Genomic DNA, 25742 nt, shown 5'->3' on the forward strand with positions numbered 1-25742 from the left:
CATGTATTTTAGTGATTATAAATCAGGTAAACTGAGTTTATAAAAATAGGATTTGAAACACAAAACCAGTAATTTAATAGCAAACATATAATCTGACAAAACATTGTCATAATGGCAGTTAAAATATTTAGAAATGATAAGTGATACATATTAAAACTTGCAGGATACACTTTAAGTGTAACCTCATGGCTAAATGTCCATTTCAAGGAGTAATAAAAACGTTATGATAATAAATTATACAAGGAAGAAAATAGTGAAGAAATGAAATTAGTGAAATAGAAAACACAGTGACATTGCATCAAACCCCAAAGTTAGTAATTTGAAAAATGTATTAAATAAGCAAATGCTTGCAAATCTCGATCACAAAAAAGGAAATGGTATCTATGTATAGTTTTAGAATGAAATGAGAAACAGTGAACATGAAAAAGATCAAAAGACAATTCCATGAGGAATATTTCATGCTAACATATTTGAAATTAGAATAAATTCCTAGAAAATATAACCTGGGAAATTTGTCTTGAGAGAAAATCAAGACAAATAGCCTACAACCAATACTTTTAGTTGGTTTTAAAAACTCTGCCTATAAAACAAAGCTCTTTTTTCAAACAACAATAGCAACGATAGCAGCAGCAAAAATAGTAACAGCAGCAGAACTCAAACCATCAGCAAAAGGATCTGTAAACCCATTACCAGGATTTTTCTATTGATCATTTAAGTGGCAAATATTCCTAACCTTCAGCACACTTCCAAATTATAGAAAGAAAGGACTACTCCATAACTCATTTTATGAGCAGAGAATAATCTTCCTAGGGAAACCAGGTGCAAACCAAGCAAGAAAAAAAAAAATAGGCTAATTGATTTCCAATATAAAATAGTAATTTCCAGAATGATTTAAAATACTATTGATAATCACCAAATTGGCTTTATTTTAGGAATACAAGGATGGAGTAACATTAAAAATGTTAGTGATAGACTAAGATATTTGTTTAATAGATCAAAGAGAAAGATAAATTTTAGTAGATACAGAAAAAGATGGATACAATTCATTATAATTTATAACTTAGCAACTTTGAAATAGAACTTAAACTGATAAGGAGATAATGTATGTTACAGTATTTAATGGTGAAATGTTGAAGCATTCTCTTTGACGTGAGGAACATTGTAAAAATATTGCCTCTACTCAGGCAAAAAGGCAAACATACTTTAAAAAAATTTGGTATTATTTATATTTATATATTTTGAAATATCAGTAGCTTTTGGGGTACAGGTGGTTTTTGGTTACACGGATGAATTGTATAGTGGTGAAATCTGAGCTTTTAGTGCCCGTCACCTGAGAAGTGTACATTGTACCCAGTGTGTGCACAATGTGTTTATCTCTTGTCCCTTCTCCGCCTTCTGATTCCCTGTAGTCCATTATATCACTCTGTGTGCCTTTGTGTACCTATAGCTTAGCTCCCACTTATAAGTGAGAACAGACAGTATTTGGTTTCCCATTCCTGAGTTGCCTCGCTTGGAATAATGGCCTCCAGCTCCATCCAAGTTGCTGCAAAAGACATTATTTCATTCTTTTTATCACTGAGTAGTGTTTCATGGTATATATATACCACATTTTCTTTATCCACTCATCAGCGGACAGTTAGATTGGTTCCATATCTTAAGCATGCTATTTTTAATCCGCATTATAGTAGGTGTATTACATTAGTGGAATAAGACAAGACAAATACAGTATACAAGGATTAGAAAGAAGAAACTAAACCAAAATGTGATTGTGCAGAAAACACAAAATGGTGTACAGACAAATTTATAGAAAATATAAGAACATTCTAGAAGGTTGTGAGACATAAGAAGATACAGAAACCTGCTAGCATAATTTCAAACATTTTTCATTTGTAACTTTAACAAAGATGTAAGGTACTTAGAAATTTAACCATAATGTGTATCAACTTTATGTTGAAAATTGTTATAATTGACTGAAAAGCGTAATAGAAAACCTACATATGTTGAGAGATTTACTGTTTATGGAAGGGGAGACTCAGTATCATAATGATGTCAGTCTTCTGCATACTGATCAATAATTCAGTCAAAAATAGAAACCAAGGCCAGGCTCAGTGGCTCTCTCTTCTTATCCCAGCACTTTGGGAAGCCAAGGCGGGGGAATCACTTTGAGCTCAGGAGTTTGAGACCAGCCTGAACAACATGGCAAAATCCTGTCTCTATGAAAATTAGCTGGGGAAGTGACGCATGCCTGTAGTCCCAGCTACTTGGGAGGCCAAAGTGGGAGGATCGCTTGCAGGGAGGTCAAGGCTGCAGTGAGCCATGTTCACACCACTGCATTCCAGCCTGGGCGACCAAGTGAGACTCTGTCTCAAAAAAAAAAAAAAAGAAAGAAACCGATAACATGTGCACTTGTGTGTAATTTGACAGGATGAATCTAAAATTGACATGAAAGAGCAGATGACCAATAATAGCCAAACAGTTTTAAAGAAGAATAAGAAAACAGGGACCTAATCTTGACAGTATTTTCATGTGCCCCTTTGGCCATAATCCGTCAGTGATAGACAAAGGGACATATGGAAATAATGGAGAATTTCTTAATGGAAGCATCCTTATATAGAAGCTGAGAGAGTGGGTATTACGTTATCAAAGAGGGAATAAGAAATTATTTAATGAATGGTTTTAGGACAGTTTAGCACTTATATGGAAAATAATAAAAATTAGATACTTCAGACCATACATAAGAATAAATTACAGGTGGAATAAAGGTCTAAATCTGAAAAGTATAATTTTAAAAATTTTGTTTGAAAATAAACATCTTGGCCGGGCGCGGTGGCTCAAGCCTGTAATCCCAGCACTTTGGGAGGCCGAGACGGGCGGATCACGAGGTCAGGAGATCGAGACCATCCTGGCTAACCTGGTGAAACCCCGTCTCTACTAAAAAATACAAAAAACTAGCCGGGCGAGGTGGCGGGCGCCTGTAGTCCCAGCTACTCGGGAGGCTGAGGCAGGAGAATGGTGTAAATCCGGGAGGCAGAGCTTGCAGTGAGCTGAGATCTGGCCACTGCACTCCAGCCTGGGCCACAGAGCGAGACTCCGCCTCAAAAAAAAAAAAAAAAAAAAAAAAGAAAATAAACATCTTAACCTCAAGATAGGAATGAATTTCTTAAAGATACAGAGAGCAACTCCGTATGAGAACAGCATTGATATATTTGATTACATTAAAAATAAAAGCTATTTGTGGTACCCAATATGTGGAATTGACCTGTGTCTATCAATGGATGAGTGTATAAAGAAAATGTGGTATATGTATACAATGGAATATTATTCCAGCCATAAAAAAATGAAATATGTCATTTACAGCAACATGGATGGAACTGGAGATTATTTTGTAAAGTGATATAAAATGAGAACAGGAAGACAAGTATGTTTTCACTCATGTGGGGGCTAAAAAAAGGTCTCATGGAAGTAGAGAATAGAATGGTGGTTATCAGAGGTTGGGAAAGGAACTGGGTAGGGGAGGAATGAAGAGAAGTTAAGGAGTACAAAAATACACTTAGATAGAAGGCATAGTTCTTTCTAGTTTTTTTTTTTATTTTATTTTATTTTATTTTATTTTATTTTATTTTATTTTATTTTATTTATTTTTTTGAGGTAGAGTCTCACTCTGTTGCCCAGGCTGGAGTGCAGTGGCACGATCTTGGCTCACTGCAACCTCTGCCTCCTGGGTTCAAGCAATTCTTCTGCCTCAGCCTCCCAAGTAGCTGGGATTATAGGCATCCGCCACCACGCCCGGCTCATTTTATTTTTATTGGAGACAGGGCTTTGCCATGTTGGCTAGCCTTGGTCTCGAACTCCTGGCCTCAGGTGATCCACCTGCCTCTGCCTCTTAAAGTGCTGGGATTACAGGTGTGAGCCACGGTGCCTGGCCTCTTTCTAGTATTTGATACTACAGTAGGGAAATTATAGTTAACAATAATTTACATTTCAAAATAGCTAAAAGAGAAGATTTTAATGTTCCCAGGACAAAGAAAACATAAATATTTGAGGTGATGGATATATCAGTTACCTTGATTTGATTATTACTCAGTGTATACATGTATCAAAACAGCACATGTACCCCCAGAATAAGCACAGTTGTTACATACATATCAATTAAAAAAAAAATGAAAAACGTCTCCATACTTTAAGACACCATAAATACTGTGAAAAGACAAATATAGACTAAGGTATGTTATACTTGTACAGACAGTTCCTGACTTAATGGTTTGACTTACTTTATGATGGGTTTATTGGGTTATTGAATGCATTTTGACTTACTATGGGTTTATTGAGATGTGACTTCACCATAAGTAGAGGAACATCTGTAATTGACGAAAGTTTAGTCCGTAGAATATATGGAGAAAATCTAAAAATAAATAAGAGCAAGACTAAACAGCCTAATTGAAAACTGGCCAAGATAGAATTTACAGAAAATTACTTCTCATTTACATAAGGAGACTTGTACAAGACATATAATGTCAGTGAATAGGAGAATCAGTAAAGAATCTGTAGTATATCATATCTAAACAGCAGTTAGTATGAATGAAATAATAAAATACAAGCATTAAGGCAGGTAAATCTAAAAATATGCTGAGTAAAGAATGTGAGTTGAAGGATATATACAGTGTTCCTGTTCTCTGGAATATGTTTAAACTGGAGTAGTGACTCCATTTTTTATCTTTACTTCCTTGTATCATTATCAAAATCTCTGAGAAACATACCTTCTTATGATATTTTTTCTTGTTGTCTTCCCTCCATACTTTACTATTTGTTGTATTTTCTGTTGTATCCTTCTACTTACTTGTGCTCTGAAATGTGTTTGAGTAATCTGCTTTCCCACAGCTGCTGAAAACTCCTTTGTCCTTCCCTGCCTATGGTTCCCCATCGCTGCCCACACTAGAACATAGTTCATTCTCTTAGGATGTTTTGGTTTTTTTTGGACCTGGAGTGGAACAACCTGTGTTTGTAATTAACTGATTTGATTTTGGGACTAGATCTAGAATGACTCTATCTAGTAAGCGTTTATTGACCATTTCTATGTGGTTTACATTATGTTATGAACAAAATAGGAAGAGAATATAATTATCCTTACATGGATGGAATCTTAGATCCAGTAGGCCAGTTAGTCCTTAAAAAGAAAAGTGGTTTTGCTTTCTCTATTTTATTCCAATTGAGTCTTAGTTTTTCATTCATTTACTCAAGAGTAGCATTTTGAATACAGGTAATATTTTGCTTTTCATGTTAGAGATATATAATATAGATACTGTTTATATTTTTCAGAATTTAAACAAGCAAGCATATGATTTGGCAAAGGCTTTACTGAAGAGGACAGCTCAAGCTATTGAGCCATATATTACCAATGTAAGTCTTACTTGTAATTGGTTGTCAGAAGGATTAAACCGAAAATTTAGAGACTTGCTAGAAGCAAAATTTCGTCAGATAGTATATAGTTTTAAAAACAACAAATTTGTGTTGTTTTAACCCTTAAGTAATATATTTTCTTTCTCCTTCTTAAAATTATTCTTGCTTAATATTTTTTGGAAGGCTTGCTTTCATCCTATTTGTTCTTTATTTTCTTTCAAATTGCCTGAGAACTTAAACAGTTTTATTTTGGTTAGCAAGATATTCTGTTTGTTTCTACTGATAGAAATAGAGTTAAATGTAATTAGATAAAACATGTGGAACTTTTCATTATTCAGAGACATTGCTTACAGGTTTTTGGAGCTTAAATTGTACAAGAAGAAGATATGAACTAATATTAAGACCTAGAAATTGAAGGCAAGTATGAATGGCAGTAGTGATTTAGTAAAAGTTGCTTATCTATTGCTATTCCTGGGGTAGATTCCATATAAATCTATCTTTTCTGACAAAAAGGAACAATTGTAATAAAATGAGCCCTTTCAGTATCACCCCAAATCTACTTACTTATGATTGACTATCTTGTATTTATTTTTAGAAGAAATATTTTTTAGCTGCTAGGTTCACTGACAGAAGTTTATGGTAAGTTTTATTTTCTCTCCACAGTTCTTTTGAGTTGTACAGATTTAGGTGGCTGTATTCATATTATATTCTATGTGAATGGTGCCTCCTAGAATACAAATGTAGAGTACAGTGTTAATGGTGCCGCTTGGAATTGTGTAACAGTACAGTCCTTCCACCTGCTTTTCAGTTTCACTCACCTCCAGACAAGTAAAGGATATAAATTTGCATTCCTGAGTAAAGTAAGAAAGAAAGCCTTTAGTAATTACTTATGCATTCTCCTAAAATTTATTGAGGGAGAGTTTTTCTTGTAGTATACACAAATTTAAAGTCAGTGTATGAAATATATCATGAAAAGATGTACTTTGAAAACTAACATACTTCATAAAACAGTAACCTAATAAATTCAGCTTTTGTTTCTGGCTTATAGCCTTAGAGAATCCTAAACATACGATGATTTGGAAAAGTTAATTTAATTTGTAAGGAAATTGTTTTGAAGGGCAAACTTTCAGAAGCTGTGGAATCAAATTCTGTAACCTATCTTAATTATAAGCTCCAAGATTGTCAGGGAACTTCAAATATTGGTTTCTGCAGTTTTTAAGCTATGGGTATTGGCTGAGATAAATTGGTTGAATTGAGTTTTTTCATCATTGGCTTAGTGGCACTTGAAGTGTGTAGACCTAGACTTAAACATTCTATCCTTTTCCCTTGCTTCAAGTACTTCTAAATGACTATTTGCATGGGCCATTAGAGCACACTAGGTGAGCTCCTCCTGGTGGCCATTTATTTAAACTCATATTGCCAAGCCAGTTTCTTTTTTTCTCTTCTTTTTTTTTTTGGGCAAATTGAGTGTGGAACATCTTATTTTGGTTTCTTTTTCTGGCATTAAAATAAGAAAAGATCACTGTACCGTATTGATATCTCTACTCTGATTGGGGAAAATCAATATTTGATTGGGGCAATTAAAGGAACAAATCCACAATAAATGATGAAACTTATTAGAGTTAGGTGATTAGGTTCGTTATATGGTTTTCTCAAATTTTGTATGTTTGAAAATATTTATAATGGAAGTTAAAGAAAAAAAGGCTGAGGAAATATTTTTAACAATCCCAGAATACATCAAGGTGAAAACATTTCTTTGTTACTTATACCTTGTGTTAATTTCCTGTTATTCTTGTGTGCAGAAATAGAATCCTTCCCCCGTGAACTCCCCAAACTTTCATATTATATCTATATCAAAAGCTGGGGAGCAGGGGTCAAGCAGAGTGTTCTGAGCACACATTGAATTATATATACTTTCTCCCAGTACCTTGTCCACTATTTTCTTATTTCTCCCTGTTTTCTTATTCCTTGCCTTATTTGAAGGTTAGCTAAGAAATAAGAATTGCTTTTTCCCTCCCTTTAGTTCCTTTATGTCTGCTTAGGTTTCCATTTCAAACCTTTATAATTACATATAAAATCACTTTCTAGTGAACTTAATTGTCTTGTAGTAGGGTAAAATTAGTTCAGTGTTAGAAATCATTCTTAGCCCTTTTGGACTTACAGTTGAAAAAGCCATTATTTACTGATCTTCCTAGTTGAGAATTAGCAAGTAAAAATAGGAGTAAGATACTGAGATAATAACCCCACTTCTCTCTCTTTTCTGGTTTTCATTCACACATACAGACACATTCTTTTTTTTCTTTTTTTTTTTTTAATAGATAGTGTTTCTTACATGTCAAGACTTAAGAAATCACTGTGGTAGTATAGGTTATTTATTTATTAAATTTTTTTGTTATTGTTGTTTGAGACAGAGTCTTGCTCTGGCACCCTGGCTGGAGTTCAGTGGTGTGATCTTGGCACACTGCAACCTCTGCTTTGAAGCCCAAGTGATCCTCCCACTTCAGCCCCCTGAGTAACTGGGACTACAGGAATGAACCACCGTGTCTGGCGAATTTTTCCTTTTTTAAAAAATTTTTTGTAGAGACAGAGTTTCATTCACCATGTTGCCCATGCTGTTCTTGAATTGCTGTGCTCAAGCTATCCTCCTGCCTCAGCCTCTCAAAGTGTTAGGATTATAGGCGTGAGCCACCATGCCCAGCCTAGGTTATTTTTTTAAAATAGAGTTTGTTGTAACACAACAACCTAGGAAGCTGAGCAGCACATATATATTTGTTTAAAAGGTAAAATGGAATATCAAGAACAAAAAGTACATGGTGATAATTCTAAAAATTTCCTACATGCATCACTTCTTAATGATGTTATTTTTTACCAGTTCTTTTTTCTATCACAAATTTTAGGATATGGCAAAAAATTATTTTGTTGGACTGTAAAAAGTACATCCAATCCTTGTTGGAATAGGTAAAATTTGGTTAAATTGCTTAATTCCACTGAGCCTCTGTTTTTGCACCTGTAATGCTTGGGTGGTGGTAGAGAATGTGTTATTTAATGTGAAAGCACTTTGTAATTAAAATTAACCATGTATATTTAAGGTAGAATTTATTAATAATTTTTTATAATTTATTTATAATTAAGGTAGAATTTATTACTGACTGGTGACATCTTTCATTAGGAGGCATTTGCTGTACAAAAAAATTAATTTGTAGTATGTAATTAGTTACCCATTTGTAAATGAAAGAATTTTAGGAAGGAAATATTTTAATCAACTTTAGATCTGCCTCCACTAAATTTTCAGCCCTTAGGAAGGGCTTGGATTGTTTTACCCATATTTGTATCATACTGTCTTTTGCATATTTTTTATTCATTTACCAAACATATATTCTGTGCCTCCTCTGTATCAGGCACTGTGCTAGGTAGGCTTTTACACACTGGAGAAGACCAACTTGGTCATTATCTTTTTGGAGATTATACAAGTGTTCAACACATGTTTTTAAATGGAATTTGTGAGAAATTAAACCAGGGAATGATTTTTTTTTCTTAATTTTTCAAATAAGTTTTTCCCAGACTGTTAGAAGATGATGATGGTTTCGACCACTTTGGTGGTGAGATTGGGAAGGGTTTTTGTTCTTTATTAAGGAAAATACTATTTATTAAATAGGTAGTATTTATTTTGCTATGTGTTAAGCAGGAGAAAATTTGTGAATGGAAGCAAAAAAGCCACTTTATTTTCAGCCTGAGTAAGAATTTAACCTTTGATGTCATGAAATTCTCTTCCTATAAAATTGATAAATAGGAAGGACAAACAAGTTCGTTTTAAAACCAATAAAGAAAGAATAGCAAAATAGAATTTGTTCTTCTTTCTTCAAAAGTCACATAAAAACAACGCAAGAAGTAAAAGTAAGCAGAAAAGACATAGAAATATGAAATCCTCCACTTTGTACTCTCAGTATAGAAAGTTAAAGTGTAATTAAGCCAGTTGTGTGTTAACTGTCACAGAAGAGATTAGGGCAGCTTGCATGGTATAAAGAATCCTTGACTCCTTCTCCCCTGAGACTCAGGAAACCATGAAGGATATATGGCGGGATATGCTTTTGGTTAATTTTTTATGCTTTTGGAAAGTTTTAAATAGAAGGGAACTTGACAGTTATGCCATGCGTCTTTACCAATTTCAGTAGTAATATGATAAATGATCTGAGTGTGGAAACTAGTTAGAGCTAGCTATATGGTAGGGAAAAATTGTTTAAATTTGGATTTTCCTTGTGTTTGTGTGTGCTTTTAATTGGATTTTAATTAGTGTTGTAAACCCTGTAGATATGTATACATCAGAACGTAAAAGAAGACAAAGGATTAGAAAGAGGTAGTTTTTCATCAGAAGTAAAAAATTACATATTTCAAACATAGAATTGCCTTCTATGAAAATGTAAGAAGGCTGTATCTATGGGATGATGTTTTCTTCTGTATGTACTAAGGTGAACAAGCTATTTTCCCTCACCCTTGGGGAGATTAAGACATTGTTTTAGTCAGGGTTTTCTAGAGAAATAGCCAATAGTGAGTGAGTGTATGTATATACAGACACACATACACATATATGTGTGTGTATATTCACACATAGTGTATAAATGCACACACACACTGAGAGACATGTATATGTATAAGAGGGAATTTATTAGGGGAATTAACTTATGAGATGACAGAGTCTGAGAAGTCCAAGAGTAGGCTGTCTGCAAGCTGGAGAACCAGGGAAGCCAGTGGTGTTACTCTCAGAGGCAGAAGGCAAGGCCTGAGAACCTAGCAGGGGACTGGGCCGCTGGTGCAGTTTCTGGATTCTGAAGGCAGGAAAACCTGGAGTGCTGCTGTCCAAGGATAGGAGATGAATGTCCCAATCCAGAAGACAGTGAATTCACTTCCTTTTGCCTTATTGGGCCTTCAAGCCTATTTGGATGATGCCTGCTCATACTGAGGGCAGATCTTTCCCACTAAGTCTACAAGCCAGTCTCCTCTGCAAACACATCATTGCAGACGCACCCAGAAACAATGCTTTACCAGCTCTCTAGGTATTCCTTAATACAGTCAAGTTGACACATAAAATTAGCCATCCAGAAATATACACAAATAATAATATAGGATAGAATATAGTCAGCAGAGTATATTTGAAAAGTGGAATGTTTATTGAAATGTTTCGGTCTGTTTTATTGTATACAAGATGGATTCCATGTTTTATCTTTTCCTGTAGCCTGTACTGGTTTCCCATGTAATGTTAGAAAATATTTTGATATGCCTAATTTGATTTTGTATAAAATAATGATGAATTTGGTCAAATAATTACAATTTTTAAAACATTCATCTTGTCTCTGGTTTTTCTACTAATGATAGGCTTTCTTTCTCAAAAGTTTTTTAATCAGGTTCTGATGCTTGGGAAAACATCTATCAGCGATTTGTCAGAGCATGTCTTTGACTTAATTTTGGAGCTCTACAATATTGATAGTCATTTGCTGCTCTCTGTTTTACCCCAGCTTGAATTTAAATTAAAGGTAACTTGTAAAAATAATATGATTCTGCCAACCAAGTTATTAGCAAAGAGCATTATTTATAGCTTTTTAATTTTTACGATAGTTTTAACTGAATGTAAGAGATGAAGGGGGAGTATTACTATTATATCTTCATGTATTTGTGCCTTGTCTGTCTGTGAATCTTCAGTGCCTGGCAGGTGCCTAGCAAATAGTAACTGCTTAATAAATGATTAGTAAGGTTAGCAAGATGGTATTTTCCTCCAGATATTTTCCAGATAAATTCTAGGATTTGACTAACTTTTGAAGTCTTAGCTATACATCAAGCTTATGTTTTCAAGGCGCAGTTTATAGTAGTTCCCTTGACCACTTAGGCCATAAAAATAGTTTAGAGTTTGTTATCCACATAGTGTGAAATGCTTTCCCTTTATGCATATTATCTCATGTTGCTTATGTTGCAGGTTTGCTTGCTTTTTATATAGTTCTGTGAATTTTTTATTTTTTTGAGAGGATTTTTTTTGTTTTGTTGCCCAGGCTGGAGTGCAGTGGTGTGATCTTTGCTCACTGCAACCTGTGCCTGTCGGGATCAAGCGATTCTTCCACCTCAGCCTCCCAAGTAGCTGGGACTACAGGCATGCGCCACCACCTCTGCTAATTTTTGTATTTTTTGGGTAGAGACAGGGTTTCCCCACGTTGGCCAGGCTGGTCTCAAACTCCTGACCTCAAGTAATCCACCTGCCTTGACCTCCCACAGTGTTGGCATTACAGGCAGAAACCACCCCCCCCGACCCAGTGAAATTTTTTGGTAGCATGTTCCTAACTGCTTTGACATTAAATTATGCTGTAAAATTGCGCTTTATTTGCAGAATTGGAGAATATACTTTTCTTTTTCAAATCATTACAGTAAGATTAAGTAAAGCTAGTTATAATTATTTATCCTTGTGGACCCAGAAAAGTTCTTAAATGAGTTTTGCGTCTAAAAATTTGATTTTCTTTCAAAAACGAAACAGTCCACATTGGTAATGTGAACACCCCAAGTAGCCAGTACATAAGTATTCTTCTTATATTCTGGAGTATGTTTTCGGTATGTTTCTCAAATGAGCCATTCAATTAACTGGCCTTCCTGTCCCCTTTTTAATGTGGTTAGTGATTTGGGTGAGGCAGCAGGTAGTCACACCTCTAATTATTTGTTGGTTTATATGATTTTCTCTAGTAAAGATATTGAGTAAATGCTATGCATGTTCCTACACACTATGAGAAATACAAAAATAAGGAAATTATCATCCCTGCTTTCAGCAAACTTAACATCTAGTATGAGAGGAAGAGGAAAAAAATCCAGATCTAATATGAGGCCAGATATTATAAGTGTCATAAGAGATACAAACAGCGTACAATTGAAGCAAAGGAAACAGCATGCAGAAGCATATAGAGGTAGGAAGGTTCCGGGTAAATTTGTGGAACACAAAGAATTATAATTAGAAGATAGCATAAAGTAAGTTTAAATCACTCCTGGCTGCATATTAGAATCTTTGCTTGTTAAGGCTTAAAGAAATAGCTGTCCAGGCACTAAACCAGACTAGCTGATTCAGAGTTTTGGGGAATTGAGGTTTTTTGTTGTTGTTGTTATTGTTGTTGTTCTTGTTTTAATTTTTTTTTTTTAAAGTTTGGAGATGATTCTAATGTACAGCCAGGCTTGAGATATAATTACTTAGAGGAATAAAGAGAGAAATAATAGAGATGAGTTAGGTCATATTGTGGGGGCTCTTGGCATGGCAGGTTGTGGCATTGGTTGAAAATTTAAAAACAATTTGTGTAGTGACATTTCCATAGCACCTTGAATATCAATGCCTTTTGATATACCCGATTCCCACACTTTATGTTCAAGTCTAGTATTGTGACTGGCTCATTCACTTATCCATTGAGTCATTTGTTGGCAGTGCCAAAATCAGTAGTAAAATTGAGTTCACGTCCCTGGGGTGCCCCCAGTGTAGTATATAAAACAAATTTGAGTTTTCACAGGTTTAAGTCCTCTTCTTTTTACTGTTGAACTCCTTTTAGAAATCTGGTCTATGTAGATGAAGTGTCTTACTAGGAGACTTTAGCACATACTAATAGAGCTAAAAAGTATATTCACACAGAGTTTTCTGTTTTCTGTAGGCCTGGCCTCTGTCAGTGTCTGTTCTGAAAAACCACACATAGTTTTTCAAGGGTCCTGGGTAGATTTTATAAGAGTTTATTTTGACTCTGAATAGAAATAAACCTTAATTGTAGGAGGGGCTTCTAACATTGGAACAAACTTTAAAGATGTATTTTCATGAAAAGGTACTTCTTTAATGGAATTTGAGATAATGAGAGCATTTATGATGACATTTAATTTTGTGAGAAGTAAAGTGAGCATTTTTATGTAATTTTTCATTTAGAGTTCATGAAAGATTTTCTGTGGAATTGGAGCATCAGGGAAATCGTGGCAAAGAATGGGCAGCCTTATTCTGAATATCTACTGCATGGTTTTAAAGCTGTGATTGTGTTTTATTTTAGAGCAATGATAATGAGGAGCGCCTACAAGTTGTTAAACTACTGGCAAAAATGTTTGGGGCAAAGGATTCGGAATTGGCTTCTCAAAACAAGCCACTTTGGCAGTGCTACTTGGGCAGGTATATGATTTTGGTTTCCCATTTAAAAGTAATACATGATTCTACTGACCGTTTTTTAAAAAAAAATTATCCACGTTTAAACTGTGTTCTCTGGAAGTTTTGAAAGTTGTTAATGACTGGCTATATTTATAATTACTCTTTTAGTCTTTATCCTCAGTAATTTTTAAAAGATAATACATTTTAAAGCTATCTCTTAGGGTATTATGACCATGAAGTTATTATTATTACTTTAAGGCAGTGATTAATTCCAACTGAAAATACCTCTTTGGGAGATAGAGCCCCTCCACAAATTAATTAAAATTAATTCGGTTGTTTGGAGATATTGACAGGATAAGAATATTCACAGAGTGAATAAAGAAATGACTATTTATATTTCTCTTCCTAACTTCCTTTCTGTATTTCTCAGTTAAAGGAAATGATGGCCTGGATTCCTTGCATGGTTTGAATGATGCACAAAATCCCTGAAATGGTTGCAAAATTTTGTGTGTGTTTGTGTATGTCACTGTTCTGTGAGAGGTATTCATTTCATTACCTTTTCTAAAGAGATCCCTGACCTTGAAATATTAAAAGCCCGACAAATGCCTTGGCTGAAACCTGCTTTGACTCAGAAAAAAAGAGAATTTTTCCCCTCAAATTATTCTCATAACAAATAATGCAGTTAAGTTATAAACAAACAAGTACGATCTGGCTGGGCGCAGTGACTCACACCTGTAATCCTAGCACTTTGGGAGGCCGAGGCTGGCGGATCACGAGGTCAGGAGATTGAGACCATCCTGCCTAACATGGGTGAACCCCATCTCTACTAAAAATAGAAAAAAACTAGCCAGACATGGTGGCGGTGCCTGTAGTCCCAGCTACTCTGGAGGCTGAGGCAGGAGGATGGCGTGAACCCGGGAGGTGGAGCTTGCAGTGAGCCGAGATCTTGCCACTGCACTCTAGCCTGGGTGACAGTGAGACTGTCTCAAAAAAAAAAAAAAAAGTTAGATTTAAAGACTCTGATTTTATTTTCTTTGTGTTGAAATATTTGCAATGGTATCACCACTTTCTTTTCATTTTAATAAAAACTGTCAGTGATTACAGTAAATTTCATATTTTGGTCTCATTTTTCTGATTTGTTAAATGAGGATATAAGATGTTTGATAAGTGTTTGTTAAGCGTCAAATCTCCAGTCTGATTTCTTGATTCTTATTTAGCTCAATAATTATATTCAGTGAGTCAAGTTAAGCCAACTTTTTTCTTTTAAATACAATGGAAAGTTTTTAGACAGTAAGGAAGAATATCAGTTTAAATTATGCAACTCAATTTAAAGTTTATTTTATTTAATATTTTAAAACAAAAATACTTTTACTGTATAGATATTTATTAGATCTTTAAATTAAGACTTGGATTAGCCGGGATGTATTTTTTTGGTTTTTAACTAGAGAAATCCTAATGTAAATGTGTATGTCACCTTTCTATCCTATTGTAATTTTTCCTTTTAATATTAATGACATGAAACTTACACAGTATTAAATAACACCAACTTTAAGGAGTTAGTCTTTTAAAAGACATCTTAGTATATTTATTTTTAATTGTTGTAAGGTGCATGTTTACCTGAGAAATGGTAAAGTATATAGGATTGAGTACCTGAATTCAAAACACTCAGGAAGCTATATGGGACCAGAGGCTAGATTTTATAACTTTTGGGAGGGGAGGTATACCTCATGGAACATATGCTTTTTTCTAATTTTTATGAGTAATTTGGTGCTGATTTTGAAGACTTTTCCCCTCTCCTTTATAATGCTAAATTTTGTTTCTTAGGTGTTGAATGATGTAAGATTTGGGAGCCTTTTGATTTCATAGAATTAAGACATATGAAAATGTCATATGGAAAAAGACATGGAAAAATCTTGGCTTCACTTTAATGTTCTTGATACATAATTTTTTTAAAATTACTATTTTACATTCTGTGATAAAGTAACGTATACAGACTGAACATCAGTGGTTGAGAGACAGCTCAACATCATGTGCTTCCTAATGGAGGAACACAATACCCTCTATGGTGTTTTGGTAGTCTGACAAAAATAAATTGACCCAAATATGATCAAGTCTTTAGCTCTAACTACCAGTTTACAGGATTTAGAAGAGAGAGGAGCCTGTTAATTCATATCAGAATGATACAATTAGCAAAATCTAAATTATGGAATAAAACCATACACACAGCAGTTACTCTAGCAAATTACAGGGAAAAAAAAGAGTTGGAGGGAAAACAGATTAAAAGAGGCTTAAGTGACATATCAACCAAAGAATTTTAACTTTTTAGGGATACATACATATTTACAGATGTAATGTAAAAAGTGGTTTTGCCATTAGTGGCAATGTAATAATTGTGATGATTAATTGGATAGTAGTAATTTGGGTACACTTTTAGAGTCATGTAATATACTATAGGATTTAGTGTGAGATCTGCCATACATTAGTGAATGCCCTGTATTTTAAAAGGAATACTTTAGGGAAAGTTTTCTTTCATAGTTTGGGATTTATGATATTTCTATGAACTGTATATGCACACTTGCATAAATAGATGTATTTGAAAGTATAATGTTTATAGGAATTTTTTTGTCATTCTTATATTTGAGCCTAATGTATATAGTTTAATCAGGTTCCTTAAAATCACATAGCTCTCACAGGAGATTGCCCTAGTTTATATAGAGGTTCCAGAGCGTTCAGACATACATCTTATATCAGAAACTTTGTAAAATGGTTTGGTTCTACTTTGCATTTTCCTTCATAAACTTTTTTTTTCTTTAATTAGAAAAATATAAATTGGGTACAGATTTAATGCATGTCTGTTTCTCTTATTTTAAAGATCGCTCTGTGCCTTTATATTTTATCAGGTTTAATGATATCCATGTACCGATCCGCCTGGAATGTGTGAAATTTGCTAGCCATTGTCTCATGAACCATCCTGATTTAGCAAAGGACTTAACAGGTACTATATATGTGTAACAGCAAATATTCTTACATGCTCTTCAGTGGAAAAAAGTTCCATAGGGAAAAAAAAAATCCCTTTTTTGGGGGGCAGTAGGTAAAGTTTTGTTTCAGTTTAAGGTCATGGAAGTTGTTCTCTGAAGCTAGATTTTTTTTTTTTTTTTTTTTAAATAGAGACAAGGTCTTGCTATGTTGGCCAAGCTTGCCTAGAACTCCTGAACTCAAGCTTTCCTTCTGCCTTGGTTAAATTAGTTTACCATGACTCACCTAAGATCTTAAAATATTAAAGAACATTAGTCTTATAATCTAGTCAAAGTCAAGACCTGTTTAAATCCAAATGTCTAAGATAAGTTTAGAATTGTCTTTAAGAAACTAATAATTGTTCCTGGAGATAGACATTTTCGTAGATGCTTCCAGCCTACGTGAGAACTATGCAGTAGAAATTCTAGCTTCAGGCTGAGCACAGGCCAAGGTGGGTGGATCACCTGAGGTCAGGAGTTCGAGACCAGCCCCACCAATATGATGAAACCCTGTCTCTACTAAAAATACAAAAATTAGCTGGGCGTGGTGGCATGCATCTATAATTCCAGCTATTTGGGAGGCTGAGGCGGGAGAATCGCTTGAACCTGGGAGGCAGAGGTTGCAGTGAGCCAAGATTGTGCCATGGGCAACAAGTGCGAATCTCTGTCTCAAAAGAAAATAATAATAATATTAATAATTTTAAAAAAGTGGATATTTTACCAGTTTCATCCTTTTTGGGAGACATCCCACTTGGAGCTTTCTGGTTTCCTACTCACATCTGTACTCCTTAGACTGCTTGCTCTGAGCTTCTGCTATATAGCATTGACTTTAGTGTCATCCATTCTTCCTCCTATCTTTGCTCTCCCCTTCCATCCTCCTCCCTTCTTTTTCCCCTCCTTTCTTCTTCGTTTGTGTGTGTGTCTGTTTCTCCACCTCCCCTTTCTCCTTCCCTTTTTCTCTGGATGTTCCTTTTTTTAAAGCATCCTTTTCTCGTGTTGCTAATACAGTATTTTCTCTGAGAGTGTCAATAGTAGTTTTTTGAGAAATTTATCTTTTTCTTCCAAAATGTCTGTTTCTGCTAATTTGTTTTTTTCACCTTATATTTGCTTTTGTCTTTGTTTTCCATGTTAAAGGCTTTGCTCAAATGATTGGCAATCCAAGGCCATCTGCTCATGATTAAGAGTGGGGGCGCTAAATCAAAAGCTGTTTGGAAAAGCCCTGAGTATATGCTTTCCTCAAATGATTGGCAATCTGTGGCTATCTGCTCATGAGTGAGAGTGGGGGGCTGAATAAAAAGCTGTAATATTTGGAACACTCTGAGTACATGGTTGGGTCTGTCAACTCTGAACTTCACTTTTGAGTGATCAGAGTAAGTTGTTTGTTGGGGAGCCCTTAGTTTAGATACTTCCTCTTCATCCTGTCAAATTTCCAATAGAAGAGTATCTTATCTAGAAGTTAAAGGTGAGTTACTAATGTGTTTGGGAAAAGAATGATGGGTTTCTGCATTCACATTTCAGATTAGTTGTCACATAATCCTCTTTTGGGGTATAGTATCCATGCCCTCAACTGTTTGGTGTCCCCCAGTTTAGCGCTACTGTTTTATATTTTTATTATAGAATTTATCTCCAGACTTCTTTTGTTGTGGAATAGGGTCAGTATCCTAAATGGATTTCTCAAACAGCCTTCACCCAGTCCTTCCTTCTCTTCCTTGTTTTAAGATACGGAAGTACTTGTTGCTAGTTCCTATGCCTTTTGAAGAGTGTAGTATATATTGAGTTGGTTGACATGTTTTTCTTCTACTGGCTTAGGATTTTGTTTTCTTGGGAATCCAAGGTTGGTTATATTTGTTCATCTGGTTTTTCAGAGCCTATTTTTTTTCCCCCGTTGTCTCTTACTTGTTCGTGCCATTCCACTGGGTTTGTTCTCCAAAGTATTTAGGTGTGTTGTATCTCCAAAATATTTTTAATTCTATCACTCATCTTTAAGGAACTTAAATAATTTTAAATAATTCAGTATGCAGTAATTGTTCACATTTCTCTTAAAATTTATCTTTTTTCTCGAAAATTTTAGTGATACATAATCAAAATGATAATTTTAATACTTATTTATACTACATTATTATTTTCATGCCTTCATTTTAGATTTTGAATTTTTTAAAAGTAAGTTTTATTGCTTAGTTGTGATTTTTAAATTGTTTTTTAAGAGACAGGGTCTTACTCTGTTGCCCAGGCTGATTTTGAATTTTTTTTAATTGAAATATTTGAATCATGTTTTTCAGTTATTAAAACCAGACCCCTGGTTTTTGGCCATTGGTAACGTGTAACAGTGTGCACCATTGATTTGTACATGGCTAGATAGAATTTTTCTTTCATTGAACTTGCTGTCATGTTAGGTTACATAGGTCACAGAGGATTTATACTGACTGAGCAGGAGAGAGGCAGTGCTGGAAATATCCTGCCAGTGTATACCTTTCCTTCTTAGGCTCATATTGGCTTCCCATCTCCTCTTTCCCAGTAGCCTTAGAGTGTCAGTCATTTCTTGCTTTTTAACTTCTACTCACTGTTGCTACAGATGAGGGCTTGCTTTATCCTTCTCTTAACTCATTCTGTAGAAGATTCTTTCTTTCTCCCCTACCTGAAATATGATGGCAGGTTTCAGAGGTTTTTACTGCTAGAGAAAGTGATAAAAGTGTAAGAGTAGTAAAGCAATCCTTGCTTTTGTTTGAAAGAGTGAGGCTTGAGACTGGACACGGAGGCTCAAGCCTGTAATCCCAGCACTTTGGGAGGCCGAGGCAGGTGGATCGCTTGAGGTTAGGAGTTTGAGACCAGCCCAGCCAACATGGTGAAACCCCGTTTCTACTAAAAAATACAAAAATTAGCCGGGTGTGGTGGTGCACACCTGTAATCCCAGCTACTCGGGAGGCTGAGGCAGGAGAATTGCTTGAACCTGGGAGGCAGAGGTTGCAGTGAGCTGAGAGATGATGCCACTGCACTCCAGCCTGGGCGACAGAGCAAGACTCAGTCTCAAAAAAAAAAAAAAAAAAAAGTGAGATTTTGATTTTTTTTTTTTATTAGTTTCAGTCACATCTTCAGTTATTTTCTTTTAAACCGCATATACCCTGTTCCATTTTAAATTTCTCCAGCTTCATTCCTGACTAGCAGGATCATTTCACTTTCTACATGTGAACCTTATACTATAGTACTTCTCAACCTCATCAGACCCAGTCCTCCCTTTTTAAGCAAATAATTTCTAATTCTCCCTTAAATAAAATGAATAGATAAAACAATCCACTTAAAAAAGTTAAAAAATTAATTGCCCTATTTGTAATATACAGGAGAAACCAAAGGGAAGTAATTTATAATAAAGTAGTATATATTTTAATATTTAAATATTTGGATATGACATAGAGATAACAGATGCCTCCACAAGTTTCTCAATTCTCTGCCACAGAGGGATATGGAAAGCTCTGTGAATCCTAATTGGTAAAGTATTTGGATGACTACCTGAACACCTAACTCACATTTATCTGTATTTTAGAGAAAATATCAGAGTCTGTTCTACAGTTTCTTTTTTTTTTTTAACTTAAAAAAGAAGTGTAATTAACTTAAAATGTACGGATCCTAAGTGTTCAGTTTGATGTTTGAAGAGACAGTGAATTTCCATGATGCCAAAAAGTCCCCCTATATCCCCTTCCAGTTAGTTCTGTCATCATTTTCTGATCTATTTCTGTAGGTTAGTTTTGCCTGTTTTTGAGTTTCATATATGTTGAATCATACAGTGTGTACTATTCTTTTTGAGGGTGGGGAATGGAGAGAGAGATCTGTCTGCTTTCACATAACATGTTTTTGAAATTTATCCTGTATTGTTTATTCTTTATTGTTATTATTCTGTTGTATGAATATACCATAATTTGTTTCCTCCTCCTTTTGATGGTTATCTGGGTTGTTTCTGATTTGGGGCTGTTAATAGTGATTACTGTGAGTAGCCTTATACAAGGATTTCTGTGGGCTTATGTTTTTATTTCTTTTTGCAAACAGTAATGAAATTGCTGGTCATAGTGTAGATGATACGTGTTTAACTTTGTAAGAGACAGTGAAAACAGTTCTCCGTATTAGTTATGCTGTTTTACGTTTGTCCCAGCAATGAATGAGAGTTCCAGTCATTTAGCATCCTTGACAACATTTTATGTTTTCAGTCTTTTCGTTTTTAGCCATTCTTATAGGTTCTTAAACTATTTTAAATGTTTTCAGTGTTCTTTCTGGAAATAAGCTTATTTATTGTTTTCTTTCCTGTTTGGGTTTCGTCCTTTTCCTTTGTCCTGTGACATTTACTTGTTGTCCATCTGCCAAAATTTTGTTGACACATCTCTTGCTGTGATCTCTTGTTGTGATCTCTTCTCTTGTTATTTGTCCCCTTTAAAAAACTTTTGTTTTTTTTGTTTTTTGAGACAGAGTCTCGCCCTGTCACCCCGGCCTGGAGTACAGTGGCACAATCTCAGCTCACAGCAACCTCCATCTCCTGGATTCAGGTGATTCTCCTGCCTCAGCCTCCCGAGTAGCTGGAACTACAGCTGTGTGCCACCACGCCTGGCTAATTTTTTTGTATTTTTAGTAGAGATGGTGTTTCACCATGTTGACCAGACTGGTCTCCTGGCGTCAGGTGATCCACCCACCTCATCCTCCCAAAGTGCTGGGATTACAGGCGTGAGCTACCACGCCCTACCTTTTAAATTTTTTTTTTTTTTTGATTTGTTGTTTTTGAGACAGAGCTTCGCTCCTGTTGCCCAGGCTGGCGTGCAATAGTGCCATCTCAGCTCACCGCAGCCTCTCCCTTCCAGGTTCAAGTGATTCTCCTGCCTCACCCTCCCAAGTAGCTGGGATCACAGGCATACGCCACCATGCCCAGATAATTTTGTATTTTTAGTAGAGATGAGGTTTCTCCGTGTTGGTCAGGCTGGTCTCGAACTCCTGACCTCAAGTGATCTGCCTGCCTCAGCCTCCCAAAGTGCTGGGATTACAGGCGTGAGCCACTGCGCCCAGTCAGGTTAATGAATTCTTAAGTACCCAATCTACCAAATGGAGAGGAGGCTCTTACTACTCAATTGGATGTCACTACTGTTTTTTGACTGAAGAACTAATTTTCCTTCTTTCTTCCTTCCCTTCCTTTCTGGGCTCTTAATTTTCTTGAAACTTCTACTTAGGTATTGTTTTGCTATGGCTTATTTTCAAGGGTATCATGCAGTGTTTTAAAAACATTTTAGTTATTAAAGTTTCCATTGTAATAAAATGTTATCTTTCAGAGTATCTTAAAGTGAGGTCACATGACCCTGAGGAAGCTATTAGACATGATGTTATTGTGTCAATAGTTACAGCTGCTAAAAAGGATATTCTTCTGGTCAATGATCACTTACTTAATTTTGTGAGAGAGAGAACATTAGACAAACGAGTAAGTATGAATAAATAATTACTAAGTTTTCATTTTTAATACTTGAAGTTTAACAGTATTTGAAAATATATTTAAATATATATTTAAATATAATTAGCCTTTTTTAGGGGAGTGGAGGCATTTTAATATTTAAAATTATCTGAAGTTTTACTTTTTGTTATATTAAATTGTATCAGTTTTTCTTCATCAAAGATATTCTAATCCTAAAAATAAGACAGCTCTTAATGGTAGTCCGATGTTTAGCCTGTATACCAGTGTTAATGATAAGGGACTTTTGTAAAGGCCTGAGATACAACTTCTTTTATGTTGTTGACTCTTCTTTTTCTTTCTTCTTTCAGGGCTATTGTTGTTATATGGTTATGAATTGGTAGTTGTCTAGCTGGTTGCATTATAATTAACATGGAATAGAAAATGAAAGATGTTTTCAACTTAAAAAAGCTAAACCCGATAGAGTGCCATGCTTCTAGCCTATTTTCTGTGACCTCAAGCCAGCTTTTTGGAATGAGTACCCACTAGCTCCACTCATTAATCAGTGAATTTGAGAGGACTGTATCTTGTTATGTTTGTGTTTCATATTGCATGGAATATATTAGGCACTCAGGAAATACTTTAATGGATGTTCATTCCCTCCTGATAGGCCATAATAGTATCTAAGCCTCATTTAGGCATAAGAGTAATTTTGGTGAAGGATGAGACTTTTTGAGTTAAGTACTAATTAGCAGACAAAGTGGGAGGCCTGCCTATTGGTTGTTGGAATAGCTTTGACTAGGTAAATTCTTTAAAACATTGTAGACTGGGCGCGGTGGCTCACATCTGTAACCCTAGCACTTTGGGAGGCTGAGGCGGGCGGATCATGAGGTCAGGAGATTGAGACCATCCTGGCTAACTAGGTGAAATCCTGTCTCTACTAAAAATACAAAAAATTTGCTGGGCGTGGTGGCGGGTGCCTGTAGTCCCAGCTACTTAGGAGGCTGAGGCAGAATGGCATGAATCTGGGAGGCGGAGCTTCCAGTGAGCTGAGATTGTGTCACTCCAGTCTGGGCGACAGCAGAATGAGACTCCTTCTTTAAAAAAAAAAAAAAAACATTGTAACAGGTTGATCATGCCATCTCCCTTGTTTAATACTCTCCTTGATAATGCTGGTTGTGCGTGGAGGATAAATGGGCAAGAAGCACATGGTTTGCCTTTCAAATCTATAGGTATCCAGAACAATTTATTTTAACTGATAAATTTAGACTTTATTGAATATTTCATTGTGGTATTAATTAGTGAAAAGGGCCAAAAGACATGGAGGGAAAGGATATTTGCATTGTTCATAGCCTTCTAAATGACTTTTTTTCTCAGCTAGACTTAGAATTTGAGCTGTTTTTGTGTATTGTTGGGATCATAATGTATATTTTTGATCGTCATGTTATGTTCATTGTATGGTTGCTTGATTCATTCATATAAAAATTGAGCACTGAAAAATAATTGATTATATATATGTTCTTGGTAATATTAGAATATGATGTATCTTTAAATTCTGTTCAAAGAAGAGGGAATTAAGAGTTAGAGATAACATAGGGAGTTAGAGATACAAAGTTTTTATAAACAAATTGAAATCGTATTTATTTTTTTGAGACAGAGTCTCCTTTTGTCACCCAGGCTGGAGTGTAGTGGTGCCATCACGGCTCATTGTAGCCTTGATCTGGGCTCCAACGGTCCTCCCACCTCAGCCTCCTGAGTAGGTGGGACTACAGGCGTGTGCCACAATGCCTGGCCAATTTTTTTTTTTTTTTTTTAACTTAAAGACGGGGTCTCGTTATGTTGCCTAGGCTGGTCTCGAATTCCTGGTCTCAGGCCATCCTCCCACCTTGGCCTCCCAAAGTGTTAGGATTACAGGCATGAGCCACCATGACTGGCCTGAAATCTTTTTAAGATTTGTAGAAGTTTTTTATTTCAGTATGTAGTTGGTGGATGAATGAGACAAGAAATATTCTTAATATACTGTAATTAAGTGAAAGAAAAACCAAGGGAATAATTTGTTGCTATGAACGACAGACTATAGCAAAGGAAAAAGGACCATAAAGGAAAAAATTAATAATCTCTGCAGAGTCATGATGTTTTCAACATTACCAGCTTCCTTTTGATTACAGTGCTGTGTTTATGTAAAATTAAAGAATGAACTTATTCTAAGATAATGAATGTCCGATGCACTGTAACAAATATACACATGTTTAAGAAAAAGTTGAATACATTTCCCTTATACTTCAACTCAGTCCCAGATACACAGAATGGATCAGTGATAAGTATTTTTACATTCAGCATTTGATAAAGCCAATATCATATGCCTTTAATACATCTTAATTACTATTATTTGTAATAGTGTAAGTATGCTCAATATAGACCCTAATTAAGAAAAAAATTGTGAGGGATGGGTCACAGTTTATCTATTTAATTCTGTCTTTGTGTTTTAATGTTTACTTTCTTGAGCTGGCTGCAGTGGCTCATTCCTGTAATCCCAGCATTTTAGGAAGCTGAGGTGGGAAGTTTGCTTGAGGCCAGGATTTCGAGACTAGCCTGGGCAACATAGTGAGACCCTGTTTCTACAGAGAACAAAAATAAAAAATTAGCTAGGTGCAGCATTGTATGCCTGTAGTCCCAGCTACTCCGGAGGCTGAGGTGGGAGGATTGCTTGAGCCCAGTTGTTCGAGGCTTTGGTGAGCTGTGATTGCACCACTTCTCTCCAACCTGGGCAACAGAGACCCTGTCTCTAAAAATGCATGAACAAAAATTTTGGTAGCTTGTTTTTCCTCACCAATTTTAAGTCACAGTATGTAGAGTGTGATTAGCTTTTGTTTTGAGGCATAGATGATAGGTTTAAGACATTAAAGCGTTAAAGTTCTTTACACATCTTGATTTTTCTCCCATACTTTACATAGTAGAAATATTTATGTGATAGTTGTGTGCTTTTTTTTTAAATAAATATAGTAATTATAAATTGATATTTAGTATCTGAGACTTGAAAAAAATCTGTAAAAGGAAGGAAAACACAAAACTAGGAAACTAGACTTTCCTTAGTTTATATAATGGAAGACTTTTTACATTATAAATAAAACTTTTTGTTTTTAAGTGGAGAGTACGCAAAGAAGCCATGATGGGACTTGCCCAGATTTATAAGAAATATGCTTTACAATCAGCAGCTGGAAAAGATGCCGCAAAACAAATAGCATGGATCAAAGACAAATTGCTACATATATATTATCAAAATAGTATTGATGATCGGTAAGTTAAGGACACTATAAATATTTGGTGACTTTGAATGTTATATAACTTGATTTATTGGTTTATGCAAACTATTTTCTTTATGACCTTACACTTTTCCCTCAGTTTTTAGTATAAGGTAGTGGTAGTGAGTGACTGGGCTCATTCCCACCCAAGCCATAAATGAAGCAGTAATGTACATATAACTTTAGGGATAGGTACAGGTTTTACATTCCATATTCTGATACAAATACATATCATATTTGAATACCATATTCAAATACAGATATTACTATATTTGAACAGTAATATCTAAAAATAGGTTTGTGTATAGTTATAATTTTAGTTCATAGGTAATTGTGTTACAAGGATCTTCATTAATTTTTTTCAAATAAAACTTTAAAAACCTGTTGGATTTTACACATTTAAAAACAATTTCTACTGAAGACTAAAAAATAGTTGATAAATATATATAAAAAACATGTTATCTGAATATAATCTTAATATT

General features: G+C 35.1%; 1 protein-coding gene across 7 annotated transcripts in view; it reads left to right on the forward strand.

Annotated features, from left to right (window-relative positions):
- The window catches only part of PDS5B (PDS5 cohesin associated factor B), a 180887-nt gene that overhangs the window by 74411 nt on the left and 80734 nt on the right, over positions 1 to 25742 (forward strand). For all 7 annotated transcript variants that reach the window (XM_007960096.3, XM_007960102.3, XM_007960100.3 and 4 more), the window contains exons 7-12: positions 5317 to 5397; positions 10785 to 10925; positions 13440 to 13555; positions 16432 to 16526; positions 21846 to 21991; positions 25104 to 25255. In XM_007960096.3, coding sequence (XP_007958287.1) covers positions 5317 to 5397; positions 10785 to 10925; positions 13440 to 13555; positions 16432 to 16526; positions 21846 to 21991; positions 25104 to 25255 — 731 coding nt within the window. The remainder of the gene's footprint in view (positions 1 to 5316; positions 5398 to 10784; positions 10926 to 13439; positions 13556 to 16431; positions 16527 to 21845; positions 21992 to 25103; positions 25256 to 25742) is intronic.

Source organism: Chlorocebus sabaeus, chromosome 3 (genome assembly GCF_047675955.1).
Source record: "Chlorocebus sabaeus isolate Y175 chromosome 3, mChlSab1.0.hap1, whole genome shotgun sequence".
Classification (NCBI taxonomy): Eukaryota; Metazoa; Chordata; class Mammalia; order Primates; family Cercopithecidae; genus Chlorocebus; species Chlorocebus sabaeus.